This window comes from Ambystoma mexicanum, chromosome 9 (genome assembly GCF_040938575.1).
Source record: "Ambystoma mexicanum isolate Mex_15411 chromosome 9, UKY_AmexF1_1, whole genome shotgun sequence".
NCBI lineage: Eukaryota > Metazoa > Chordata > Amphibia > Caudata > Ambystomatidae > Ambystoma > Ambystoma mexicanum.
Window position 1 is genome coordinate 697,507,455 of NC_090931.1, and position 25,732 is coordinate 697,533,186.

General features: G+C 48.4%; 1 protein-coding gene across 5 annotated transcripts in view; it reads left to right on the forward strand.

Annotated features, from left to right (window-relative positions):
• FASTKD2 (FAST kinase domains 2) overlaps positions 1-25,732 on the forward strand; it is a 461,831-nt gene that overhangs the window by 72,061 nt on the left and 364,038 nt on the right. For all 5 annotated transcript variants that reach the window (XM_069615586.1, XM_069615582.1, XM_069615584.1 and 2 more), the window contains one exon: positions 5,484-5,592. In XM_069615586.1, coding sequence (XP_069471687.1) covers positions 5,484-5,592 — 109 coding nt within the window. The remainder of the gene's footprint in view (positions 1-5,483; positions 5,593-25,732) is intronic.

Sequence of the window (25,732 nt, forward strand, 5' to 3'; positions counted from 1 at the left end):
GTCTCTGTGATGTGCCTTGTCTCTGCCTCCACAAGGCATGAGGAGTTCAGGGGGCTTCCTCTGTGTATCAGACTCTCCTTTCCTCCTCCTCCTCCTCCTCCTGCTCTGACTTGTAGTTAAACACTGTCAGAAACCTGAAGGGGTCTCTCTAGTTAGCCCCCGGGGATCTTTCATCCAGGTGGCCAGGACATGGCCATCAATATTGGATCCAGTTCCTGGGGGTGAACCAGTGAGGGAGGATCCCCTGGATGGGATGGGTCTTCGGCGGGGTTGGAGTGGGACACCGACGGGTGAGACGCGGTATACCCCTTCCTTTGACACCTTCCCCCCCACCCCCTCTTCTCACGTAGTACATTCAAAACCACTGCCTCCCCCACTGCCCCTTTTCCAACACAAACACTTTGGAATTGATCCAAATCACACACACCTGACAGCCCTTTCCCTTCCCCACAGGGATAAAAGATGGAGCCTGAGAGCACAGTACGAACACGGCAGACAGCACGACAAGACAGCTAATCAAGCGCAACAGTTCAAGAGAAGGAGAAAGGCGGTAGGAATGGAGAGGGTGGCGAGGAGAGAAATGACCTTGCCCTTTTCATCCCAGACCCGAGGAACATTTGTGTAAGAGAGCCCAAGACCGCAAATAATAGCACAAGTGTCTTGCAGCAGTGAGAAACCTGAGGTTGTTCTCCCGTGTATGGCCCTGAAATCCCTTATACAGGTGGCCAGGACACAGCCATCTGCATTCCCAACCTGATCGGACAAAACACCATGATTCCCACAATCCTCTTTGTTCATGTCACGAACCCCGCTATTCCACTTACCCCGCAAACCCTGCCAATCCCGTCCCTTTGTCATCTTTCGAAACCCCAATCTCCTCTGACCGAATACTACCATTCCCACAATCCCCTATGTTCTGTTCTGCATCCCGGTAATTCTTGTCCATTTCACAAACCTTCCCCATCCTACCCCGTAGCACACTCAGGAACTCTACTACCCTCCTTTTCCACCCTGAACACTTTCTCACATTTTGACAGATGACCGACTTGTAAATTGCCTGTTTACCTGACATGTACCAACAAAAGGGTCCGGCGAAGTCAGGCAATTCATTTAAATTACACCCCCCAACACCCCTGACGGCCCTTTTTAATTTTTTTTCCCCCCCACAGGGATAAAAGGTGGAGCAAGAGAGCACGAGCATGGCAGACAGCATGACTAGACGGCTATCACGTGGTAGTTCAAACGAAGGAGAAAGGCAGCAGGAATCGAGAGGGTGCAGAGGCGAGAAATGATCTTGCCCTTTTCGTCCCAGACCCGCTGAACCTTTGTGGAAGAGAGCCTAATACCGCAAACAATAGCACAAGTGTCTTGCACCAGATGTCAACGGTACGTGGGGCAAGCTTCTGTGGATAAGCAGGAGAGAGGGAAGCTCCTGCGCCCGTGGTACCGGCCTTGACTCCAAGAAAGCCAAGCAGTTCATCACAGCCGGTGAGTCAAGGGGAGATTCGATAACAACCGGCTGTGTTGAGTGAGGGAATGACCCTAAGTGGCAAGTTTGAACCAAGTTCAAGGAACTGTAAAAGTATTCAGGGGAGACCAGCGACAGAAGGAAACCGGCACCACGTGGGTGCTAACTTGAGTGACTCTGGTCGAGCACCATATGAGAGAAACTACAGATACCAGAAGGCCATAGGAGAGCCAGCGAAATAGGTCAAAGTGGTCATACTGAGGGTCACGCAAAATCCCTGTACAATCGAAAGACTTTGATCTACAAACTGTTGAGAGCCACAGTAATCCCGGTGAAGGGAGGTTAAGACTCGAGAGGGGTTGGAGCCCGGCAGAGGGGGATCCAAGGGAGAAAAGTTGTTACCCCTAGTAGCAGAAAAGTGAAAACGGAAGTTAAGAAACTGCATGAATGAACCCGAAGAGGAGAAGCCAGAGATGAAGCTATCGCCCAAGTACTAGCAGTCGAGCGAGAGGTCCGAGCCCGGCAGAGCGAGATCCAGGGGTGAAGCCATCACCTGAGTACCACCAGTCAAGAGGGGTGCGAGCCCGACCAAGGGAGATCCAGGGGTGAAGCTATCATCCAAACTTCAAGTAAGAAAAGAACTGTGATATATTGTGGAATAAGATACTTGAAGGGTCAGTGCCGAGAAGAGGGGGACCCAGGGGTGGAACCATCACCCTATCTGAACTGTGGATTACAATTGAGAAGGGTTAGCACCCCAGAAGAGGGGGAACCCAGGGGTTATCCTTTATCACCCTAAAGGAACGTTTTTTGTTTTGTTATTTGAACACGTCAGGCCCCGAAGGCAACAGCCTTTTAAAGGAAATAAGACTTGTCCATCGGTCCTGAGAACTGCCATTACGCCAATAAGCGGGAGCGAGGGAAGCTCCCGCGCCAGTGATACTGGCCTGGACTCCAATGAAGAGGAAAGCCAAGCATTTCATCACAGCTGGTGAGTCGTGGCGAGAACCGATAAAAACCTGGCTGTGTTAATTGAGAATCGCAAAGTGGCAAATTTGAACCATTTTCAATGAATTATAAAAGAACTGTGAAAGTATTAAGGGGATACCAGCTGCAGATGGAAACTGGTACCACGTCGGTGCTAACTCCACAGACTCTGGTCGATTCCCCATCTGAGCGAAACTACAAATACCAGAAGGCCGTAGGAGAGCCACCGAAATAAGTCAGTGGTCATACTGAGGGTCAAGCAAAATATGTATACAATCAAAAGACTTTGATCTACAAACTGAGTGAAAGAAAGGGACGTGAATCCCACAGTAAGTGGAAACAAGGGAAGCGATTCCCAAGAGGGGCAAAGTCTAAAAAAGTCCCAGGGAACAGTATCTTGACAAAAGTGAACCCGGCCGAGGGATGTCCGCTGGCACTGTTTAAAAAGACATTAAGATTTGTGACGAAAGAAAAAAGGAAAAGCCATAGTGAACCCGACCGATGGAGGCTAAGATGATTCGAAAGGGGTCAGCGCCCGAAGAGGGGAACACAAGGGTGGAAAATCCTCCCCCTAAGTGAAACCAAGAAACAAACTTTCATTTGATAAAGGAACTTTTTGTTTTATTATTTTGAAGACAACAGGTCCTCGAAGGCAAGAGACTTCCATCGACTGCCATGATAGCTGAAAGCTGGACTGTCGTCTCGTGCTGGGAAAGCTCGAGAGTGTGCTGTGCTCCACGATCGCACCTTATTTCGTGCTCAAAACGCAGGAAGGGAGACCCAGGCTTTCTTTTCTTGAGAACTATCCCACACCCTTTTTGTATTAGTTGTGGCAATAGGTTTCTTGGTATAGGCCCTTTCATTTGACACAACACCACTAGGACTGCCTTATTTTTCATTTGATGGTTGACACTTGCTCCCATTTTAGATTTAGGTTTGGATTAGGCGTTTTTCCAACCTGCATACAGCATTCATTATTCAAAAAACACCCTTGAACTGTTATCGCTTGTGTCTGTCTTACTTGTTGCCACCATGAGTTCTTTACAATGCATATCTCGAGTTAAAGGGATATTTTCCTTATTTTCTTCTGTCAGATTTCTTTCTACATTGCCTTCAGCCAAACATGAAGCCTCCATAGTGTTCTCCATGGAAGACCATCCCATATACGCAGCTGTTGTAGTTTCCTCATGGAGTTCCTCACAGCAGGGTTTGACATTGAGGGTAGCTGGGATCTATTTAGCTCTTGCTTCTAGCCTAGGAGAGCCTGGTTAACTTAAAACCAATTGCTTCCATGAGCTACCTTGGGCTGCCCAGGCCAGTTGGTGCCATGCAAACATGCATATGTGACATTAACTTGGAATATGCTTATAAATGAGATTTAGGGCACATCTAGTACAGATTTAAACATAATGAATTCTACAAAATGGACAAAGGTTGGTGTGCATCGCATGTGGAAGTCATTTTGTGGTGCACTGGGTACTTGCTCCTGGTTGCCCTGTGGTAGCGCCTGCCTATTGAGTGATACCCGACACCCAGGAGCTAGTTTAGCTCCTGCTCATTGAATCTTAATTTTGAACCCTGTTGCTGGAACTGGAGTTCTTGTCCCCCAATGGGGCTGTGGAGAAACCTCTCCCGGCCAGGTCCCACTTGACTCAACCCGACCACTAGTGAGGGTCTAGCAAAGCGGATTCACCTCCCTAGCCTTACAGGGGGAGTCTCCCGCCTTGGGGAGAAGTGGCGAATATCTGCGATTCGTCACATAGGGTAGGACATTTCCAAAAGCAAATCCTACCAACCATTATCAAACCTGTTTACTACATAATTGCAAGCAGCCCGTTGTACAGCTTGTAAGGTGAACCTGGAACAAGTTGGTCACAGAAAGCTGTCCAAATGACAGAGCATTTTAGCAGCAAATTGTTAAACTCTACCCTACTGAGCAAATCCATGACTCAACCACCATATGTTGCTAAAGAGAGTGTGGAAGATCCTACCAGTGAGAAAAATGATTTCTGCAGCCACTCACTGGTTGATTGCCTTGAATTCTGTATTGATCTTTCTTTCTGGTGTCAGTGCTTAATTATTAGAATTGTACAGGCTTTGAAAGCGTTTGCTGGGCTTTATGTGCTTGTACTTGGAGGATAGGATATCAAATTGAAATTGCTTAATGTAATGACCCTTGTTAGGAAACTTTGTAAAGGAATGGTTCGCCCAAAAATTTTTATTGCAAAAAAAGATGGGCAATAATAAAAAGATTGGCAATTTTTTTTTAAATTAAGTCCCTATGTAAAATTTTTAGCAATTGAAGCAAAAAAATTACAAAAGGAAGCACATGGGGGCATCCATTTTGTGAAATCGATGCCCGCCTGTGCTCGCTTCTGCGGCACGAATGAAGGAAAAGCCAGCCAGCTGTAGTAAACAAAAGGTACCACTGGGTGGCGTTTCCTTCATTGGTGCCGGGACTCGGAGGACGCAGACCGGAGGCTACAGGCAGAAAAGCTGCAGCTGGCTGGCTTTTCCTTCATTGGTGCCGCAGAAGCGAGCACAGACGGGCATCCATTTCACAAAATGGATGCCCCCATGTGCTTGCTTGTAAATTTTGAGCTTCAATTGCTCCAAATTTTAAATAGGGACTTAAAAAAATAGATGGGCAATAATTTTAAAAAAAAAAAGTGCCAATCTTTTTTTTGCAATAAATTTATTTGGGCGAACCATTCATTTAACTATTCTGATGCACAATGCTCTGGTTAGCAGTTCTATACCGATCAAATTGCATGTTTTACCCTTTAAAACTAAGCCCAGTTACCACCTGAAGTGTATGATGTACTTTTATGACCCGGATCTGCCTCACCTGACAAACAGTCTAATCATGGAATTACTGGTGTGCAAAATAAGTGCGCTACATTCTATTGACCAAGTTTTACATGCAGGTCTCTTAAATGGATGCAGAAACAGAAGAGGTTTGCAGTCTATGACATAACTGGCAGACTTTTTTTTCTCAGATTGTATTACTTTTTTCTTTTCCAAATAGGTTACGGGTGGAGCAGCAAATTCCATCGATTAAGGGTACTCTGGCATTACAGACCATAATGCGATACATTGGAAAAGATGCCTCACTCTCCCTTAAGAAGAAGCTAGAGGTAAAAAGCTCATACCTTACATGAAACCCTTTGCTGGGAAAGAATTTCTATTTGCTGCTTTTCTATCACAGACTTCAATGGGTCACCCTTTCTTCTTGCTTTGTTTTGACCCCTGGCCTGATTTTTTGGCAGCAAATAAAGCCTTCTGCTTTACTTCTCCTTTTTGCTCATTTTTATGGGGAAACTGATCAGTCCAAAAGACTATCGGTACTGAGGGACTGTGTTTCTCTTAGTGAATTTCTTGTATTCCAACACTAAATGTAAGTCTCAAATCATAATCTTAGGTGATTTTTAACCTTGGTCTTGACGACCCCAAAGACGCTAGAGCGTCTTCCCACGAGGAAACCATTTCTGAGCTAGGATTTACTCATTGCATTACCAGCCCAACTCACAACAAAGGCTGCACACTCTATTGGTTAGCGGATTGTAATTGTAATATCAAGGTACTGGCTAATACACCATACGCGTGGACTGACCACCATCTAATCACCTTCACCATAGATATAGCTACACCACAATGTACAAAGCTCAAGCATCAACGACAAGAGGTAAACGTACTCTCACGGTAGAAAAATTGTTACCACTATTACGTCCTACAACGCACCCCACTAATACCTTCTCAGACCGATCGGATCTAGTGAATCTCTACAATGACACCATCCTTAACGCTATTAAGAAGATAGCCCCACTCAAATTACAGAAATCTAAGCCCTGTGCCCACATCAATAAATGGTATAGACCACATCTAAAGACTCTCAGGAAAGAGAAACTTTCAGCGGAAACTGGGGAAAAAGTCCCCATCTAAACAAAATAAAGATCTCTTCATCGCAGCATCATTTAATTATGAAATGGCCATTGTCCAGGCAAAAAAGATAACTATAATGACCGAATAGCTTAAAAGAACTGGAATCACCTGCACCCATACCAGACTCCTGTACAAAAGAGTATACCCTATGGTGCACCAATATACAGCATGCCTTACAAGACAAAATTACTCTGCTACTTAACAAAATCTCCATGAAGAAAATTGATAATGCCATACCACAAGACCCGCCACCGACCTCTAACTCTGATCTCCCACAATTCAGCTTCAAACCACTATCTACCAAAGAAGTAAATAATATCATGCTTAAACTCAAACCCTCCAACTGCAAGGGCGACGTCTGCCCGACTACGCTCATTAAGGAGGTGGCCACTGCACTCGCTCCCTTTATCACTTATTAACACATCTTTTGACACCAGTTCTGTTCCCACTAACTTGAAAGATGCCTTGGTACGCCAAGTGTAGCAGTGGCTACATGATAAACAAGGGAATGTACCCTTTCTTTTAGACGTAAATGTTGATTGATCCTGCTTAGGTATCTTTTCAGCTTTCACTAGTCTGTCACGAAGGTCCGAGCCACGTTTGTACACCATCGTAGGTGGTTTTGGGAATAGCTTCAAGAGAATGGGATCATGGTGAAGGATTGCCCAATTCTTGTGTATGATTTTCTTAATGTGGTAACTCTGTCTAGAGTACTTGGAGATCTGTGGGAGAGCTCCTCCCTCCTTCTTCGGTTTAGGAATGAGCAGTTGTTCTTTGGAGACTTGAGAGGCTTGTTCATGAGCCTCATGTAGCACTCCTTCTGGGTAACCTCTGTTGGTAAATATATCTGTAAGTGCAGTGCATTCTATTGAGAAGTCCTCTGAATCTGAAATAATCCTCTTCAAACGTAAAATTTGGCTATATGGTAAACTTTCCATCATTGCTTTTGAACCGTATGAACCTTTGAATCACTCTGAATCCCCAATATGGAAACATCGTGGATTGCCATCAGCCCTCAATGGGGAAGTGCAGCAGTAGCAACGGTACTATGAATAGCAGGAGAAGTGGCTTTTAACCAGTTTGACAGAATGCTAGGTGAGGGACTAGAATACGTAGTGGAAACTGATCAATATCCTAAGACACTGTTTGGTTGTAACCATAACAACAGCAGCACCTGTACAGGGCTCTCGAAGAAGGACAGGAACGCACTAGTGTTCTACGGTACGTGATGCCGTAACATTGTATATGTAGACCCGCACCTGACTTCCCACATAGTATGCTACTTTGTTGCAGATGAACGTAGCGAGAACATTGAGTGAAGCAGCGACTTGCGATCTTGGCATAGCGTCGGGTAAGTTATTGCTTGAAGGAACTCGGACTGGAAGCGTATTTACTACAATGAAAGTAGGGGCATTCTAGTTATATGTTGCAAGACTTTGTAATGTGCATCCGCATAGACGAAGAGGGGATTGAATATGCGATTTTATTGAATTATAGATGCGAGACATTGCAAACTGATTTCTGAATGCAACTCCTTGTGGGGTTGACTAATTACTGCACTTTGAGAACTTTTCCTTATCCATCCACTTCCACATCATCCGTATTAACCGTGATTGTGCACTCAGCTGAACAGTTGAGTGTGTTTTATTCACAGCGCAGTATATCTTCTGAAATGAATGTTCCAATCTAAAGAAACCAAATTGTGCTGTCTATATGCAGGAGTCCTCAAGTTGTAGAGACTAACAATAAGTACTGGTCAGTACATTTGAAGTCGAACTGTGTGGAAGTGCATTTGATGAGCGATTTCGTATCGCAGCCTCAGTAGTTGAATATGTTAACCGACCGGACCTCTGATTCTGCCAGAATAAGACACAGGTATGACTTATGCTATGGTACATAATTCTTTGGTGAAGAGACTTCTGGGATAATAGTGACTATACATCAGCAAAATAGTTGTGACCACTATGGGGTCTTTTGGAGTTGTTTAAAAAGACGTTAACTTTTTCCCACCGTAGAGTTTTGGTTAGAGTTTGTGTTTAGGTGCATGACTGAGTATTCACAATAGCCAACAAGTCCAGATATATTTATCCGTCTATATACATTAATATATGAATATTGTATATCTTACCTATTAGGCGAAAGGTTACAATGATTTGTGAAACATTTGAAAAATGGTGACGTGTATACCTTGGACTCAGACTGATGTACATGTGTTAATCCTGTTTACATTTTATATCCCTGAATGGTTTCTTTGTTTTTTTCCAGATTCTTTTGCTCCGGAAGTAGGGGTGTATACGCCGAAATGCGTTGTGCTTCAAAAAACTGTACAATCAATATTTCCTTCGCTTGTTGGAGGGGAGAAATTGTTTTGTAAAATTGAGAATTTTGTTTCTTTGAATTTACGAGTATCAAGCTTACTGTATGAATTTGTGCAACGGAAGAACATTTAGTCAAAACAAAATATTTGAGCGAAAGTAATTGACTGTCTTTTCAGTTTATTGGTGTGCAGGGGACGGGAGTGTCTCGGTTTAGACACTATTCTTGAGCTTGAGTAAACTCAACCATGTTGGCCTTCTGGTCATGTAATGTTTGACCACAGCCTGACCTGCTTTAAAGTTTTCTGAAGCTTCTGTCATTATGTGTGTCATTCTCCTTCGGAGAACTAACGCATAGTTATTGACTCTCACTGGCTTGTGGGAAGGAACTCTCTCCAACCCTTCCTTGATTAGGGCCAATGGACCTCTAACCGGATGACCATAGAGGAGCTCAAAGAGGCTGAAGCCAACCCCTTCCTGAGGGACTTCTCTATAAGCAAAGAGGAGGCATGGCAGTAGAAGGTCCCACTTTCTTCTAAGGGGTTCTTCTAAAGCACCTATCATGCTCTTCATAGTTCTATTAAACCTCTCTGCCAACCCATTGGTTTGGAGATGGTAGGCTGTTGAGAACTTGTAGGTCACTTCCACAGTCTTTCCACATGGCTTGCATGTAGTGGGACATAAAATTGGCCCCCCTGTCTGAGATAACCTCCTTTGGAAAACCTAGCCTGGTAAAAATACCCAGGAGGGCCTTAGCCACTGCCTAAGCAGTAACAGTTCTCATAGTTATAGCTTCAGGATACCGGGTAGCATGGTCTACAACCAATATAAATTGATTGCTTGAAGATGTGGGAGGGTCTAGGGGACCAACAATGTACATCCCTACCCTCTCAAAAGAAACTCCCACCACTGGGAGAGGCAACAAGGGTGACACGTTCTTGACTCCACTCTTGCCAGAAGTCTGACAGCTTCTACAGAATGTATCTACATCAGACCCAATCTTAGGCCAGTAGAAATAGAGAAATCCTTTCATTGGTCTTCTTAAAAAAGTGACCAGCTGAAGGAATCTCATGGGATAATTGTAGAAACTGACGTCTCAACTTCTGAGGCACTACAAGTCTTCTGTAGTACCCTGATGTAGACTCAATAGGCTCACTGTAAAAGAGGCCATCCTCCCAATACAGCCTGTGCTTCCCTGGCTCTTGCCCATCCAGCTAGGAAGCTGCCTGTTGGTGAAGTCCTTCAAGAGTAGGACACTCTTTGACCTCTGCTGAAGTCTGCCCTACAGGGGAACCTTCTGCAAGCAAATTCTGCAGCTCTGGATGGTCTTTAGGATCCAAATTCCCAACAGGGGGAAGGGCTTCTTCCAGTTTTGTTTCACCAGTAACTGGTTCAACAACCTCTGGGTGGTCCTCCCACTCAGCCTCAGCTGGTGGAGTGGTCACAGATGTGACCTTGGACTGTCCTCTCGGGGATGTCCTGGTTTTGTGCACTGGGGTGATACTTTTCCTCTTTCCTGAAACCTTGGGTTTCCCCTTTGATTCATTCTTTTTTTTTTTTAAACTTTGGTTTTATTAACATTTTCTTAGACAAACAGTGGGGCATCAAGCTTATTCTCATGGAATCAAATGACGGGCCCGAAGGCTTCTGCCCCCCCACCCCCACCACCCCAATGCAGTCCCACCCCCCTAACCCAAAAGAACAAAAACCCCACATCGGGGCTTTGAGCTGCAAGCTTTTCTAGTCTGGAGCTTAGAAGCGAGCGTGAGCGTTGACTTCTCGTATGGTTGTTGTTCGTCTGCCGATTCCCGGGCCATGGGCGCCCACACCTTTCCCAGTTCCACGTTACGGATCAATGGACATCCCATCCCCAGGTCTGTTGCACCCCGTACCAGTTCGCCTGGAAGGAGGCCGGGACATTGTTCACCATTGCCGTCAGTTTGTCCATCAAGAACATATTTTTGACCTTCTTTTGCCATTCCACCTTGGAGGGAGTTTCTGGGCTCTTCCATTTTTGGGCGAGGGCAACTCTACCCGCTCGTAGCATTGTTTCCCACATTCTTGGATACCTCAATGTGTCCGTGTCCTCTGGGGGGAGGCCCAGCAGCATGGTCAGAGGGTTCTGGGGGAGCATTTCCTCAGAGATTTCAGCGATCCAGCCCCTTACCTCCTCCCAATATGCCTGTACCTTCGGGCAGTACCACCACATGTGTGCCCTCGAACCCTCCTGATCGCAGCCCCTTGGGCATGCTGGGGACACCCCGGGGAACATTTTTGACAACTTTGCTGGGTCTCTGTGCCATCCTTGGAGGATTTTAAAATTGTGTTCCATGTCAGCGGTAAATAAATTCCCGTGGAATGCTATTTTAAATATCCTGGACCATGCATCCTCCGAGATCTCTTCCCCCGCCAGCTCGTTCCAATAAGAGCGGAACCGCCTCCTCTCTCCCAAATTAACAGTGTTCAGAATTTTATATATCCCTGAAACCGCCCCCTTCCTGGAGGATGCTGTATCAAGGAACTTCTCAAAGGGGGACAGTTGTCTTTTCAAGTCTTGGCCCCAGGCCTGGTCACATAGGATGCCCTTCAAGCGGAGATATTCAAAAATGGATAGTGACCCCTGACCAAGGGCTTCCCTCAGTTCCTCGTATGGTAGGAATTCTCCTTCCCTGAACATCTGCCCTGCCCATTCCATTCCCAAGTCGGACCAGGACTGTGCACAGCGGAACCCCCTACTGCCCAACTTGAGGGGTTGGCTCCATAGAGAGGACATCGGGGACGGCCATGACGTTAAGTGTGCTGTCTGGGGGCCCTCCCGCCAGATCGCCCAGAGAACACCTAATGTTGGGTGGGACTTCAATCTATTCGGGATAAATTTCCGCGGGGTCCATAGGAGGTCCCGGACCTTTAGTGGATGGGCATCTATGTCCTCCAGATAGGACCAATATGTGCCCAGCCCCTCTTTCATATGTTCCAGGAGGACCCTCAACTGGGCGGCACGATAGTAGAGTTGGAAATCTGGCAGCCCGAACCCTCCCTCCTCCCTAGGTAGAGTCAGGACATTTTTTGCGGTTCTCGGTGTCCTACCCTGCCATATAAACTCACGGACCGCGTTCTGGAGGACCCTGAAGGTTTGGTCAGGGACGACCACTGGAAGCGAGGTAAAGAGATACAACAACCTTGGTAGAATGTTCATCTTGACTGCCGTCATGCGGCCATACCAGGACAAGATCATGGAGCCCCATCTCCTCAGGTCTGCCGTAATCCCCGCCATCACAGGATCGTAATTAATAGGGGCGAGTTTGGATAGGTCCCTGGGGATGAGGACACCCAGGTAACGGACAGCGGCCTTCCCCACTGCTATCCCCTCCAACCTGTCCAGGGGGTCCAGACCCGGGTCTATTGTTCTCATGGGAAGGAGGACCGATTTGGATGTGTTAATTTTGAGCCCCGAGAAGCGCCCAAATGCGGCCAACAGAGACCAGAGGGGGGGAAGCGAGCGCCGCGGGTCCACCAGGTAGGCCAGGATGTCATCTGCGAAGAGGGATAGCTTAAATTCCACCTCGCCTCTCTCGATCCCCTTGATATCTCTGTGAGCTCTGACTGCGATGGCCAGGGGTTCCATAGCTAGAACGTAGATCAGGGGGGAAAGCGGACATCCCTGCCTGGTTCCCCGTGAGAGGGAGAACGGGTCCGATAGCCTGCCATTCACCTGAACCCTCGCCTTCGGGGCCCTGTAAAGAGCGGCCACCCAGTCCCGTATCTGTGGACCAAAGCCCATTCTCTGGAGGGTGAGTGCCATGAATCTCCATTCGACCCTGTCGAACGCCTTTTCAGAGTCCAAGGATAGGACGCTCGCGTTAAGATCAGCCCTCTGGGCATGGTGGATCAAGTCTATAGTTTTTCGGATGTTGTCTGCACCCTGACGACCTCCTATGAAACCCACTTGGTCTCCGTGGACCAGTTTCGGCAGGACCCCCTCTATTCGCCTCCCAATCACCTTAGCCAAAATCTTCACATCAGTATTCAACAGGTGATATCGGGCGGTAGGAGGCACACTCCGAGGGGTCCCTACCTTCCTTGGGGAGCACCACTATGATCGCCTCCATCATGGAGTCCGGGAGAGACCCTCCCTCCAGCACTGCGTTGAACACCTTTACCAGGTACGGGGCCAGGGTGGAACGGAACCTTTTGTAGAAGGAGACTGAGTAACCATCTTCACCCGGGGAGGTACCCCCCTTCATGCCGCTAATCACTCGCTCCACCTCATCCTCGGTCACCGGGCCCTCCAACCCCTCTGCCATCTCCCTGGAAAGGGCCGGGATCTGTATAGAGTTTAGAAACCCCTCAATTTCATCCTCATCCCCATTATATTCGGATGAGTATAATTTCTCATAGTATCTGCGGAACGCCTCTCCTATGTGGGGTATATCCTGGCCTAGTTTCCCTTCCTCATTTTTAACCGCTCTCACCATTTTGCTTTTCTGGACCTCTCGCAGCTTCCAGGCCAGGATCCTGTCCGCCCTGTCCCCCTTCTCATAGTACCTCTGTCTGACCAGCTGGAGACTTCTCTCGGTTTTTTGGAGTAGGAGTTCCTTCAACTGGAGCCTATAATCGGCCAGGGCGGCCATCCTGTCACAGTCTAAGGGCTCCGCCGGGGAACCCCCTGGTTGGAATTGGGCAATTTTCTCCCTCAGGTCCCTTTCCTGGGTAGCCCTTACCCTCTTTTCCCGGGATCCTATTTTGATCAGGACTCCTCGTAAGGTGGCCTTGAAGGCGTCCCAAAGGGTGTGTAAGCCTACCTCCCCGTTGTCGTTAAACTCAAAAAATTCGGTGATGGCCTCAAGTATCTCCTGCGCTAGTACATCGTCTTTTAGAAGAAAGTCATTACATTTCCATCTCCCCCCCCGTTCACTCAGCCCTTCCCTTGCTATAGTAATCCTGACTAGATCGTGGTCAGACCAGGGGACTGGCTCCACCCCATAGCCAGATATAAATGGGGACAAGGATTCGTCCACCAGGATGTAGTCTATCCTGGAAAACGATGTATGGATTGCTGAGTAGTACGTAAAGGAGGGGGTCTCGACTCTGGGGGTTGGGACCGTGTCCACCAAGCCTAGTTCTGAGTTGACCCTCTGGAAGGTTCGGGCCATGATTTCATCCGCTGCCCTGAGGGTCTGGGGGCCTGTTCGCTTCCTGTCCCGGATTGGGTCCAGGACCATGTTAAAATCCCCACCCACCACCAGCGTGCCGTGAACAAAGAGTTGTATTTTTTCCCTCATCTCCTCCCAGAACTGTGCTTGGCCTTCGTTTGGACCGTAAATGACCGCTAGGGTGAGTGGGGCCCCCTGCAGGGTTCCCCGGACTAGCAGAAAGCGGCCCCCCGGGTCTTTCAATGTGGTATCTTTTTCAAAGTTGACTCCTCTAGCTAGTAGTATGGCCACTCCTCGTTTCTTTCCCCTGTGGGAGGCGCTGAAGACCTCCCCAATCCCACCACCCCGCAATTTGGGCTCCCTCCCCAGGGGCCAATGGGTCTCTTGCAAGAAGAGGATGTCGAGCTTGGCTCTTCGGAACTCCCTACTAACCAGGGATCGTTTCGTGGGGGAGTTTAGGCCCCGGACATTGAGGGAGCCCACACCCAGGGCCGGCAGACTCTCAGCCATGGTCAAAGTAATTTTCCCGCACTGTCAACGACTCTGTAATGCTCGTTCCCGAATGCTCCTTGAATTGTGCTCTGAACTCTCCTCTTCCCCCCACCCTTCCCCCCCGGATGGGCATGAAACAAAACCCCAACTGCCCCCCGACCCCAACTCCCAACTGAACCCCTTTAACTCTCGTGTACCCCCCCTCCCCCCTCCCCGGCGTCCAGCCAAATAGTTCCGCCAACACTGGCTTTTGGCCGAACCACCAGCCTGCCCCCTGTGGCCAGGCTAATCACCCTTAAAGCTGATCTTCTTGAGCCCCCCAAACCCTCCCACGGCTGCATTCCTTTTGTGAGACCCATATACTTGCTGTTCGTGGGGATGCAGATAGCGAATACACCTCCGACTCCTCCAAGTGCCATTTTGAGTCATAACGGATCGAGTCCGTTCTCAGTCCTCGGAACCGTTCCGAACACCCTCCTTCGCCGGAGATGGAGTATTCATTTTCCTAAATTTTCGCGACCCGGTTCTCTTTCTCCTGTCTCTCGATGGGCCGGGGTCCACGGGCTCGCCCCCCCCTGGGCCCGAAGGGCCCCTCCGGGGGCTCGTGTCCACCACGTATTCCTGGATCGCACCGCGGATGTCTTCTTCTGTGATTAGGGTAGATCTTTGGCCCATGTATTCGAATGTCAGGGAGAAGGGATAGCCCCATCTATAGCGTATCCCTTTTTCCTTTAGCAGCTGCGTGAGGGGGCGGCACATTCTCCGCTTAGCCAACGTGTATGCAGAGAGGTCCTGGTATATGGAGACCTGGGCGTTATTATAAGTGATTTCTCGGGCCTTCCTGGCCTCCTCCAGCACCTTAGTTTTTTCCGAGTAGTAATGGAACCGTGCCAAGATCGAACGGGGGCCCCCCGCTCTGCCCCCCGCCCTGTGCACTCTGTCAAATGTAGGCTCTGTGGTCATCTCCTCCGCAAACAGTAGAGTGATAATGTCCCGCACCGCTCTGGTGACGTCCCTCTCCGTTTCCCCCTCCATTTCAGGCACCCCGGAAATCCTGAGGTTGTTCCTCCTCTCCCTGTTTTCGAAATCGTCCATCTGGCGGGCTCTCTCCTCGTCCCTCTTTTCCAGGGCTTCCAACCTCAGGTTGAGTTGAATCTCTTGGGGTGCCGAGGTTGTTTGCTGCATCTCGACCTGGAGCAATCTGTCCTCAATATTTTCCACCCTCTGGTCTATTTTTTCAAACTTCTGTGCGATATCCGAACGCATGTCCCTTATTTCTTGCAAAATTGAGGCGAAGCCCCTTTCCATGGCTGAGGAGGAGGGGGCTGCGTCTTCAGACTGGGCCATGGTTCTTTTCAGGCTTGTACCTTTGTCGCCTTTTTTGCCCTCCTGGAAGCGATATTCCTGCAGTGACTCCCGCCAGCTCATCAGGTGCCTTCCCGTGGTCCACTGTCTGGGCCTCGATGTTCCCAGCGGGGAGAACGCTCTCCTAGGGACGTCCGCAGGGGGGGCCCCCTAGACCGAGGGACCGACCCCTCGGGCAGACCCGTCCCGGGGCTGTAAAACGTTGCCGGGGGGGCGGGCACACGCCCCACCGTCACCTGGTGGGGGCCTCACACCCTGTCCAGACTCCTCGTGGTGGATCGGGGCCTCTGCTGGGTGCCCTTTGGAGGGGCGCCGGGGGCCCGATAGCCCGTGCGGACAGTTTCGTGGGTTTCTTAGGTTCCGCTGGGGGGGGAGGGGGCGATCCAGAGCCAGTGCCCATCCAGCGGAGTCCCAGCCGTTCGTCCGTGGCTTGCTTTTACTGGGGGGGGAGTGGTGGGCTACCCCCGGGCGGGCACACGCCCCACCTACGACAGGCGGGGGCCTCACACCCTGGTAACCCCCCTGTCTGATGATGCTCCTGCGTTGGGGGGGTGGGGGGGGGCGGCTCTCACCTCCAGAGCGATCCGAAGGCCTGCACGCCCGCGGGGAGCGGTCCCCGGGCCTCCCGAGGTTCTGCCGCCTTCTTCTTTCGTTGGGCTTATGGCAGCCCGCGTTTGAGAATCCGGGGTGGAGGGGGGGCCTCCCACCTCGCCTCGCTCCGTCTGCCTCGTTCGGTCTTCGTGGGTGGAGGGGAAGGCACGGGTCCCCAGAGCCCGCCACGGGTCCCCGGACTCCGGGTGGGTCCCGCCGTCTCCTGTTCGAGGGAGAGTCCCCAGGCTTGTTCCGCCTGGCCGGGGCGAAGAGCGTGGGGGGGAGGGCGTGCCTCCCAGGCCCCGGCGGTGTCCTCGGGGAAACAATGCCCGTCGCGGGGGGGGGAAGGCGGGCCGGGCTATGGACCCGTCTTGCCGCGGGCGGGGCCCACCTCTCTTCCGTCTTCGTGGCCTTCCGGGCCGCGCTCCTCTCCCAGCGCAAGTCCCGAGTCCCGATCTTCCTTTTCCCGGGGGCCTCGAGAGCCGCTCCCTCGCCCCCGAGGTGCTCGGGGGGGGCGCCCGGCGAATTCGTTGGGGCGGGCCCGCCAGGGGGGGTCGGGGGGGGGCTCAATCCCTTGCCGAAGCCCAGTCACGGCGGGAGCTACGCACTTAGGCAGCCATTGCCTGTGCGCCCCCTGGTGGCCATCGCTTTGATTCATTCTTACTGGAATCAGAAGGTTGTGGCCTGGGCGTTATAGGTACTTCAGTAGCTACTCATTGAGTCGTTCAATGTTTGCTCCTTGGCCAGTCTAGTTTGCTCCTGCTTCCGTTTACTGGGAGGCCTGGGGGTGCTTGATACAACTCCAAGAGCTTTTAAGTCATTCCCCAACAGGACTCTCCCAGGCACCTTATTTCGTACACTGACAGGTATTCTTACAGTCATAGTGCACTGGATGAGAGCTGGTAGTATTGGAACCATCTGGACAGGGCCTCCAGCAAGCTTAGTGGGACCTTTGGGTGCCTTAGCAACATCCTCCGGTTTCAAAATGGTTTCATCCACCACTGTAATGCTGGGCCCAGTCTCTCTATTGGCAGGGGTCACCTGACCATTAACAACTACTCTGTCCTTGTAATATTCTTTTGTGTTATCTGGAATAGAGTTATACACATGTACATTCTGCTGTTGCCACAGACCCTGGGACGCTTGCTGAGACTCCAATGGGGTCTTTAGCCAATAGATTAAAGTTTCCTTTTGCCATATGTACTTCTCCATCAGGGGTGAAGGCTAAGGAGGCAGTGTAGACCCCTGATGGTTTACCCTGGCATCTGGGATCCCCTTTCACATGTCCAGTTGACCCACAAGCATAACATTTTCCAAATGTTTTGACAAATGGGGGCTTCTGCTGACGTCCCTCTGGTTTAGCACCAGAGGTTTTTCTAGACTGACCTGGTTTCCCATATGGCTTACCCTTCTTATGTTTGTGGCCCTCTCTTGATTGGGAGGCTTTGTAACTCTCTTGTTATATTTCTTGTTCTCCTTCCCCTCATCCTTTTTATGAGTGGCCCCAGAATCCCTGAGTGGCCCTGTTGGCAACCCACAAGTCGGTAGCCTTTGCTAGCTTCTTGGGATCAATCTCTTTTGAGTTGGGCTAGTGCTATCTCAGCTCAGGAGAGCAGGCAACAAAAAAAGATTCCAACAAAAATAGATTTCTCTTTCCTTCAAAGGAGTTCACTCTGTAATCCTTAATCCAACCATCTAACATTCACACACCCAGGTAGCCCAAGGGGTACCAACAGTCTTTTTGAGGGTCCTAAACCTCTTAAGGTACTGGAAAGGAGTTTTCCCAAATCTAGCTGTCAAAGCTAGCTTCATATTCTCATACTCCAATCTTTCAAGTTCCACCACCTCTATTGCATCAGTTGCAATCTGGGGGAGCCTAAACAAACGCCAAGGAATAAACTGATTCCCTGTGAGACCCTGAATCCCATGATTGTATTCAAAAGCACCCAACCAATCCAAAATATCAAGTTTCACATCATACATACTCACTGCTTCTTTGGGCAGGCGAGGCCTCTTTGGACTGGAAGACCTAGAGGACTCTGGGAGAGAAACATTTTCAAGAGACAATATTTTCATTTCAAGAGCATGTTGCATTCCCAATTCCCTGAGTTTGATGTCGTGATGTTTGGCTTGGGCTTGGGCATGTAACCATTTTAAATTCCAGTTGAAGTCTCATTTTCTCAAGAGACACATATTCTGGACTCTGTGATGGACCTTGTGGGGTCCAAGTGGCTAAAGGTTGAGTCAAAAGGGCAGGCTGGGGCATAGAGAGGTTCCCTTCCTGGGACTCCTCTCCCTCCTCTGATTCTTCTAAGACATTAGAGTTGGACTCTGAATTATCATCCTCATTATCAATTTCCACATTTCCTGGGTTAGGTGTGAAAGGACCACTACCCAGGCTTTGATGATTCAACAATCTTGCAATCGATTCATTTTTATTTCCTTTAACAGGGAGATTCCTGACTTTACACATTTCTTTCAGTTGATTTACTGTTAACTTCAGCCAGGAAGCCCTGATCCTTTTATCGATATTTGGCATGTTTCAATTGCTGTTCTAGTGGAGCTTAGCCTTGTGAAGGTTTTAGTTGAACAAAAGCAAAGCAAATACTTATTGTAACAACTCTACAATTGATCCTCACCGCCTGCCACCAGTGTTAGGCAGGATTTGGAGCAGTACCCTATGGGTACACTACAACAACATTGACCTCCTGGTAATAGGAACCCAAACTTTGGTATAAGTCTGTACTGCACAGGTTGGTAGTGTGGCTGAGCAGCCAGGCATATCTCAAGAGGGGTCAATGTGAGCAGTAGGGTGGTTACACAGAGATCCAGTGACAAGTATCCAAATAAACACTTATACTCAAGGTTTCATTATTAAACAATTATTAATTTATTGAAGTCAGTTTGAATAAGTCTTCTTCAGAAGGGCAATATTTAAGTAACATACAAATACACTCCAAAATACACACTCTTAAGTTTCTTTAAATCAGCAAATACCCATTGGGAATGGCACAGGGACACTTCCTACACCCTCAGGTGACTTAAATAGTTAGGCCACTGTGGACATTAATATATCAGTGTTGCATTTAGGGCAATACTGTTAAGCATGTCAAAGAAAAGGGTTATAGAATAAAACACGAGATCACACAATTATTCTGAAGCAGGCAAGTACTTTTAAAACCCCCAATGCAAAGTAAATTAACCCCACCCTGGACGTAAAGGTAAAACAAAATGTCAGAGTGTAGAAGTCATTCAGTGAACCAACCAACCATGTCAATTGGGCAAAAGTCTAGGTGAGCTGAAGCACTTCTTGCAGGGAAGTAAAAGTCTTGCACAATGTTTTAGAAGTCTTTGTAGAAAAGGTAGAATCAATGTAAGGCCACAAGCTTGGGGGGGGGGGGCTTGTGAAAGGTACAAGATGCAAGCAACTCTACAGAAGCAACCAAGACAAGTCTCAACTGACATTAAGAAAGGCTACAACAAGAGGCAAGTGCTGTTAGACTGTACAGTACCTTTGGTTAGGAGAAATGGTTCCAGCTGGCTTCTGTTCCTGTGTGGCTCTGCAGATCCTTTTGTTCCTGTGCCTCATTCGTGGGGACAAGAGGGAGGCCTTCTGGGGACTCCTGCAACACAACAGGACGATCGGCGACATACAAGGACAAACTTCTATTCAGCGGCACTTCACACTTCGCAGTTTCAGCTGCTCGCGCTTCAGCAAATAGCACCACCGCGGTCTCACGGATACCACTCTAATCATCCAGCATCTTCTGGCAGCAGGTTTATTATCCTGCCGGTTGTGGATCATGTCATCAAATATTCCGAAGCCATCCCGCTCAAAACAGTGATTACAATGTCAGTTGCTAGAGCATTGGTTAGGCATCTTTACTGGGTTTGGCTTCCCTAAAGAAGTTGCCTCTGATGGAGGCAAAACATTTATTTAGACTATATACCGGTCATGTAGATGGCTGTCACGTACATTTTCATCCTCCTGCCAGCCACAAAACAATGGTCTAATAAAGAGATATTAAATATAACTCTCAAAAGCAAGATTTGAGCTCTTGGGGAGCCCTAGCGAAGGAAGTGAGACCTTCTGCAACCATGCTTACTTTTTGCCTACAGAGAGTTTGGCTTTAGCAACATTTAGCTTATTTTTGTCAATGTGTCAGGGGGACCTTAAGCCCCCACTCCTTCTGTAACCTTGTGGTGGTGGACTTTGACCGAGGCTGTCTCGGGCCAATGACAAGCTAAAGGCTGGTCAAGCACTGGTGAAACACTGCTATGACCAGTTTTACCCTGTCAAGAACTCCTGATCATGAACCCTAAAAGGCCTATAGCTTTACAGACAAATGGACTGAAGGCTTCACTTCCCTGTAAAAGCCAGGACTGGTTCAAAAGCAAAAGGTTTGGGGTCCATAGAACTATGGAGGGGAAATTTGCCAAAAGAGAAATGTTTCCTAAAGAACTATATAGATGCTCCTTTTGTTGAGATGGCTTTCTAAAATCTGGCCTGGTGAACAGATTTTAGGAGGCCATCCTAGTCATAGTGAACAGGGGAACTCTGAGAGGATAGCCAAACCCAATGATGGTAACCGTGGAGAGTGGTGAAGACGTATGCTCAGGAGAGGTGTGTGGGATCAGAGGGCCACAATAAGTCCACACAGTCAAATACACAATGATTCTGATTGGATGGGGAAGTACAACAATACTCTGTTTATTATAGGCCCAAAACCATACTAGAAAATTCTATCAAGTGGGTAATATTACCACACAAGACTGGGTTATAAAATATAAATACAGTCACTTTTAGTTTGTAGAAATGCATACAATCCCCTTAAACATCTGAAAGGTAGGTAAGTAATTATGCTGTAAGGATGGGGAAAGGGGGAAGGGATGGGGAGAAAAGAGAGGAGGTCTGGGGAGGAGGAGCTTACCTGTGATGATGGTGGCGTCCCTGGCGCAGGAGAACTCTGACAGGGAAAAGCTGCAAGGGGAAGCCGCAGAAGGAAGACACCACACATCAGTGGTCTGCACTTTGCCACAGACATGGCAAGCAGCATAACACTGGTCCCAAGAGAAAGAAATGCAGCAGAGAATCTACGGGTCTATGCACCGTCCAGAAATAGAGGCCTTGTTAATGAACTCCCACCACAGACATTAACTGTAAAAAGCCTACCAGAAAGCCTTATCAAACTGTGACGCCAGTCGTCAGTCTTTTACTTTCTTTGCAAGATATGCTGTCAGAAAAGGGGGCAGGCTTTACAAGCCCTTTTTTGAAGCCTTCCTAAGCACTTCCCCTGCCACACCCCCTTGAGCCAGATAATTGATTGTACAGGGTGAGTATTTATTTAATTTTCATATTATTGAATTCATAGAGCGCTTTTCGCCAAAGGCGCTGAACTAAATATATTTGAAAGCAGTACAATTGCAAGAAAATGTAAACCTGCGTGAAACAGAAAAAAGCAGGCAGAATGAACGAGCAAGAGAAGATAAAAGATTAGGTTGGATTGGAAAATGCAAAGATGTGGCAGAACGAGTGAGAGGGGAAGCGAGTTCCAATGTTTGGGAGCTAGAAGAGCAAAGGAATGGAAACGAGAAGAAGCACCGGGGGTTTGGGGAACAGTTAAAAGAAGTACATTCTGTGAGTTGAGAGGAAGAGACGGAACATAAAATGAGATTAATGAAGAAAAATAAGGGGGAGCCAGTCCACGGGTACATTTTGAAGACGATTGAGAGAAAGTGGTAAAGGAGACGTGAACTAAAAGGGAGTAGTGAAATGGAGAGTCAAGAAGATGTAATAGAAGACCAAGCGCGTAAAGAAAAAAGAGACTAATTGAGGAGTTAAAAACAGAACGAAGGGGAGGAAGATGAGACCAAGCAGCACCGATGAGCAGTAATCAATGCTAGAAAAAACAAGAGAACAGAAAAGAGTTTTCGTGGCATAAAAAGTGAGATGGGGCAAGCACGACGGATGTTAGAATTTGCATAATGGCAAGAGCGAGCAATAGAAGAGATGTAAAGTGAGAAGGATCAAAAGTAATGCCCAAGTTACGCTATGTAACGGTTTGAGAGACCACCCTCAATAAAGGGAGTTCCTTCCCTCCCCAAGCTAAGTGTCGCACAATAAACGGTTAACGTTAGTCCTTTTATTCAGCGCTATCTCAGCCTCATATCATGCCCCTTAGATCTCTCCCTCTGAGCTACCAATGAGCCAAGAACCAGGCTGGTGTACATGAAATGTATTTATTTATTTGAATTCCAGCTAATAGAAATCACACTAAACTACATACGCCACCTTCTTTGTAACTCACACCAATGGATTGGGAAAAGAACACAAATCGCAATTCTTTACTTTCTACAAATTTCACTTCAAGAAATAATTAAGCTGATCAATAAACAAAAACAACTATAATATGCAATGCTGTGCAACGTCGATTTTTCTTGCGCGCTTTAAAGTTTAGCAGTTTTTTGTACAGATCTGGACAAATGCACAATTATGATTTCACCCACACTTTTGCTTTAAAATAAACACAGAGTTATTTAGCAGTATTTCAGATCCCCCCCCCCCCGACCACCTTACTTTTGTCTTTGTGGGGGAAGTCGGACAGAAAAATTGGGTTGATTTTAAGAATTTAGGATTACAGTCCCCCTCTCCCCTTAAAGGAATATGTTGGGGAAGCTGGACAGTAAAAATGGGGATGGTTTGAGAATTTCGGATTTCAGCCCCCCCCCCCCCCCCATTGGATTACCCAATTAAATTGCAGTCTGTAGTTTTCAGGGCACACCGGGAATGAGCTTTGTTAATTTTGAATTTTAACAAAAATCCCCTGTGGTGTTCTCCCAAGGGGAATTAATCACATTAATATTATTTAGTTAAAATAGGCTAAGGATCTACAGTCTTGTTCCCCCCCCCCCCAACCCTGCCCGTTATTAAGGGAATTGATTTAAGGTCAGTAGATTTCCCCCCCCACACCCCCTGCACCACCATTTTTGGTTGCAAAGGGTTCGATTCTACTTACTTAGAAAACCTCTATTTAAAGTTCAGGTAAGACAGCTGCATGTCGGAACCCTCTGGAAGGATGGAGCAGTTGTCTGGTCACTCCACTCTGAAGGATGCTCCCACCTCTGCACCATAGCAGTCAGCGTTTTCTAGGCCTCCCTAGCAATAGACGGCTCCACCCAGATGCAATCTCTTGTGATTCCTTGCAGCTGTTAGGTGCTAAGTTTCAGCAGCTCTCTCTCTTCTTCATATTGCATCCACTTAGCAGCGATGAGACACCATAAGGTTTACAATCTTGGGGAGTACCCTGTAAGAGTTCTCGCAAATAGGATTGGACAGTTGCCCTTCTCTCTCCTCCCAAATCCAGCCCCTAGCTGAGGATTGGTTTAGGAGTCTGAAGCAGACATATGGCAATTCCCATTTGCAATCGCCATTTGTTCTCATGTCAAATGTTTGGCAAAAACTAGTTGTGTCAAAAATGTTATTTAATAGTAACTGCCATAAAATATATATGTTTCTGATGCTTAATCTGCTTAGAATCACATGCTGTGAATATAGTCAGACATCCAGTGATCACTGCAGAGTATTGCATCTTGTCTTTCGAGAATCGAAAGGGGACGTCGACATGGGCGTGCCTGCAACACTATCCCTATTGTGACGTGTAGTGTACCCAAAATCCCTCATGCGTCGAGGTCCCTCAGATAGTTTTTTTCCGCCCAGCATACTGGTCGCCCTTAAGCGGAGCTCGTTCGGAGACTTTGAAAATTGTTCCATCAACCTTTGGTCGAATAGAGTATAATAATATTAAGATCACCCTAACCGTCCTTCCTTTCGACGGCTGTTCCGAATCTCCGCCGAAACCAGCAGCGAACCTTCGGACGGTGATCCAGTCGGTGCTGCCGACCACGTGGCTGGGCCTTCCAGCCGGCCTACAAAGTAGGAAGAGTTGGGTTGCGGTGGACGTTTCTGTAAAATCCCTTTCCTCCCTCTTTCCTCTTTGGTCTTCGTCACTTTCCCTATCGTCAGCTATGAAGAGGACTCCATTTAGGTTTTGCCCAATTTTCAAGGGCAAATTTCCTTACATAGATAAGCATCAATGGTGTAACCGTTGCTTGCCCCTCGATCATATCGAAGAAGGTTGTGCGGCTTGCAAGCTCCTCCGTCCTAAAACTTTGAAGGAGCGCCGTGTCAAGCAGTGGGCGGCCTTCGGGATGTCAAAGGCCGAATAATCTCCCACTGCCGCAACTGCCGAGTGCGACGAGGGCCATAGTGACTAGCATACCTCCGACCCGGAGGTCGTTTACCTTTCAACGGAGCGCTCCCACTCCATGTTGTCTGTCCCTGGCTCTGCCAGGCACTGCTCATGCACTGCTATGGGGAATAGAGACCCGACGACAAAGACGAACATTTGCAGATCACTAAGCAAACAACCCCCGGGCATTCTTCGACAAAGTCAAAGACCACCGCGTCAACGGGCACACCTGAAGTTCCGGCCTTGCCCGCCGACCGTCTGGATCGGCAGCCCTCCCTGCAGCCACAGATGCGCCTAGCGACCGGGCATTCGAAAGCAAAGGGCGCTACCAATATTCCATGTTCCGTCGAGACGCATCGTAAGAAGGCGTCTGCTGACAAGGACCCGGCTCTGCTGAAAAAGGCATCCCCGGGAGGAAAGCCCCCGGCTCTGCCAAAAAACGACAGAACTGCAGGCTGAGGCTACGCGTCTCCCGTCTGCGCAGGACGTTGCCGAAAGCATCGCGAGAATTGTTTCGGCTGACGCTCAGAGGCGGCAGTCAACGGATTTGCTGAGGCCTACTGAAAAGGACAAGAATCTGTCAAAATCCAAGGATGACCTAAGGGGGAATACCGGAACCCTCTGCCAAGCATAAGGAGAAGCACAGGGACGCGCCTCCTCTGTCGGTCCCCCGGGAGGAATTTTCAGAAGGTGAAGAAGATATTTCTTTGGCGTTGAGATGAAAATCTGGACATTTGGCGGCAGAGGAGTGTTTACAGGAGCTTCCACCTATAGACCCCTCTGGGTCTTCTGTTTGGACTAGGGAAAAATTTGAGAATTGTATGGAGAGACTTGACAGGTTTGTTACCCGCTCAGAGCTACCCACCCCCAAAAGACCACGGGAAGAAAGCCTTTTGGACCCTGTGGCTAAATTTCCAAGACTTTTTGATCCCTCTCAGGAGGAGGATGAGTACACCTACGACCTCACTGAGGAGGAAGTTCCTGCAGACACTCAGGATGAAGATCATTTTATCGATCCTGAGGACATGCATGACCCCATAGAGGGCTGGGGGGAAAACCCGGATATTGGTGACCCTCAGCCCTGGCAGTCTCCATTCCCGTCACTAGATCCTGATGCCCTGTGTTTTGATTCCCCCCCAGTCTACTTCCACTAGACGGCCCTCTCCAGTG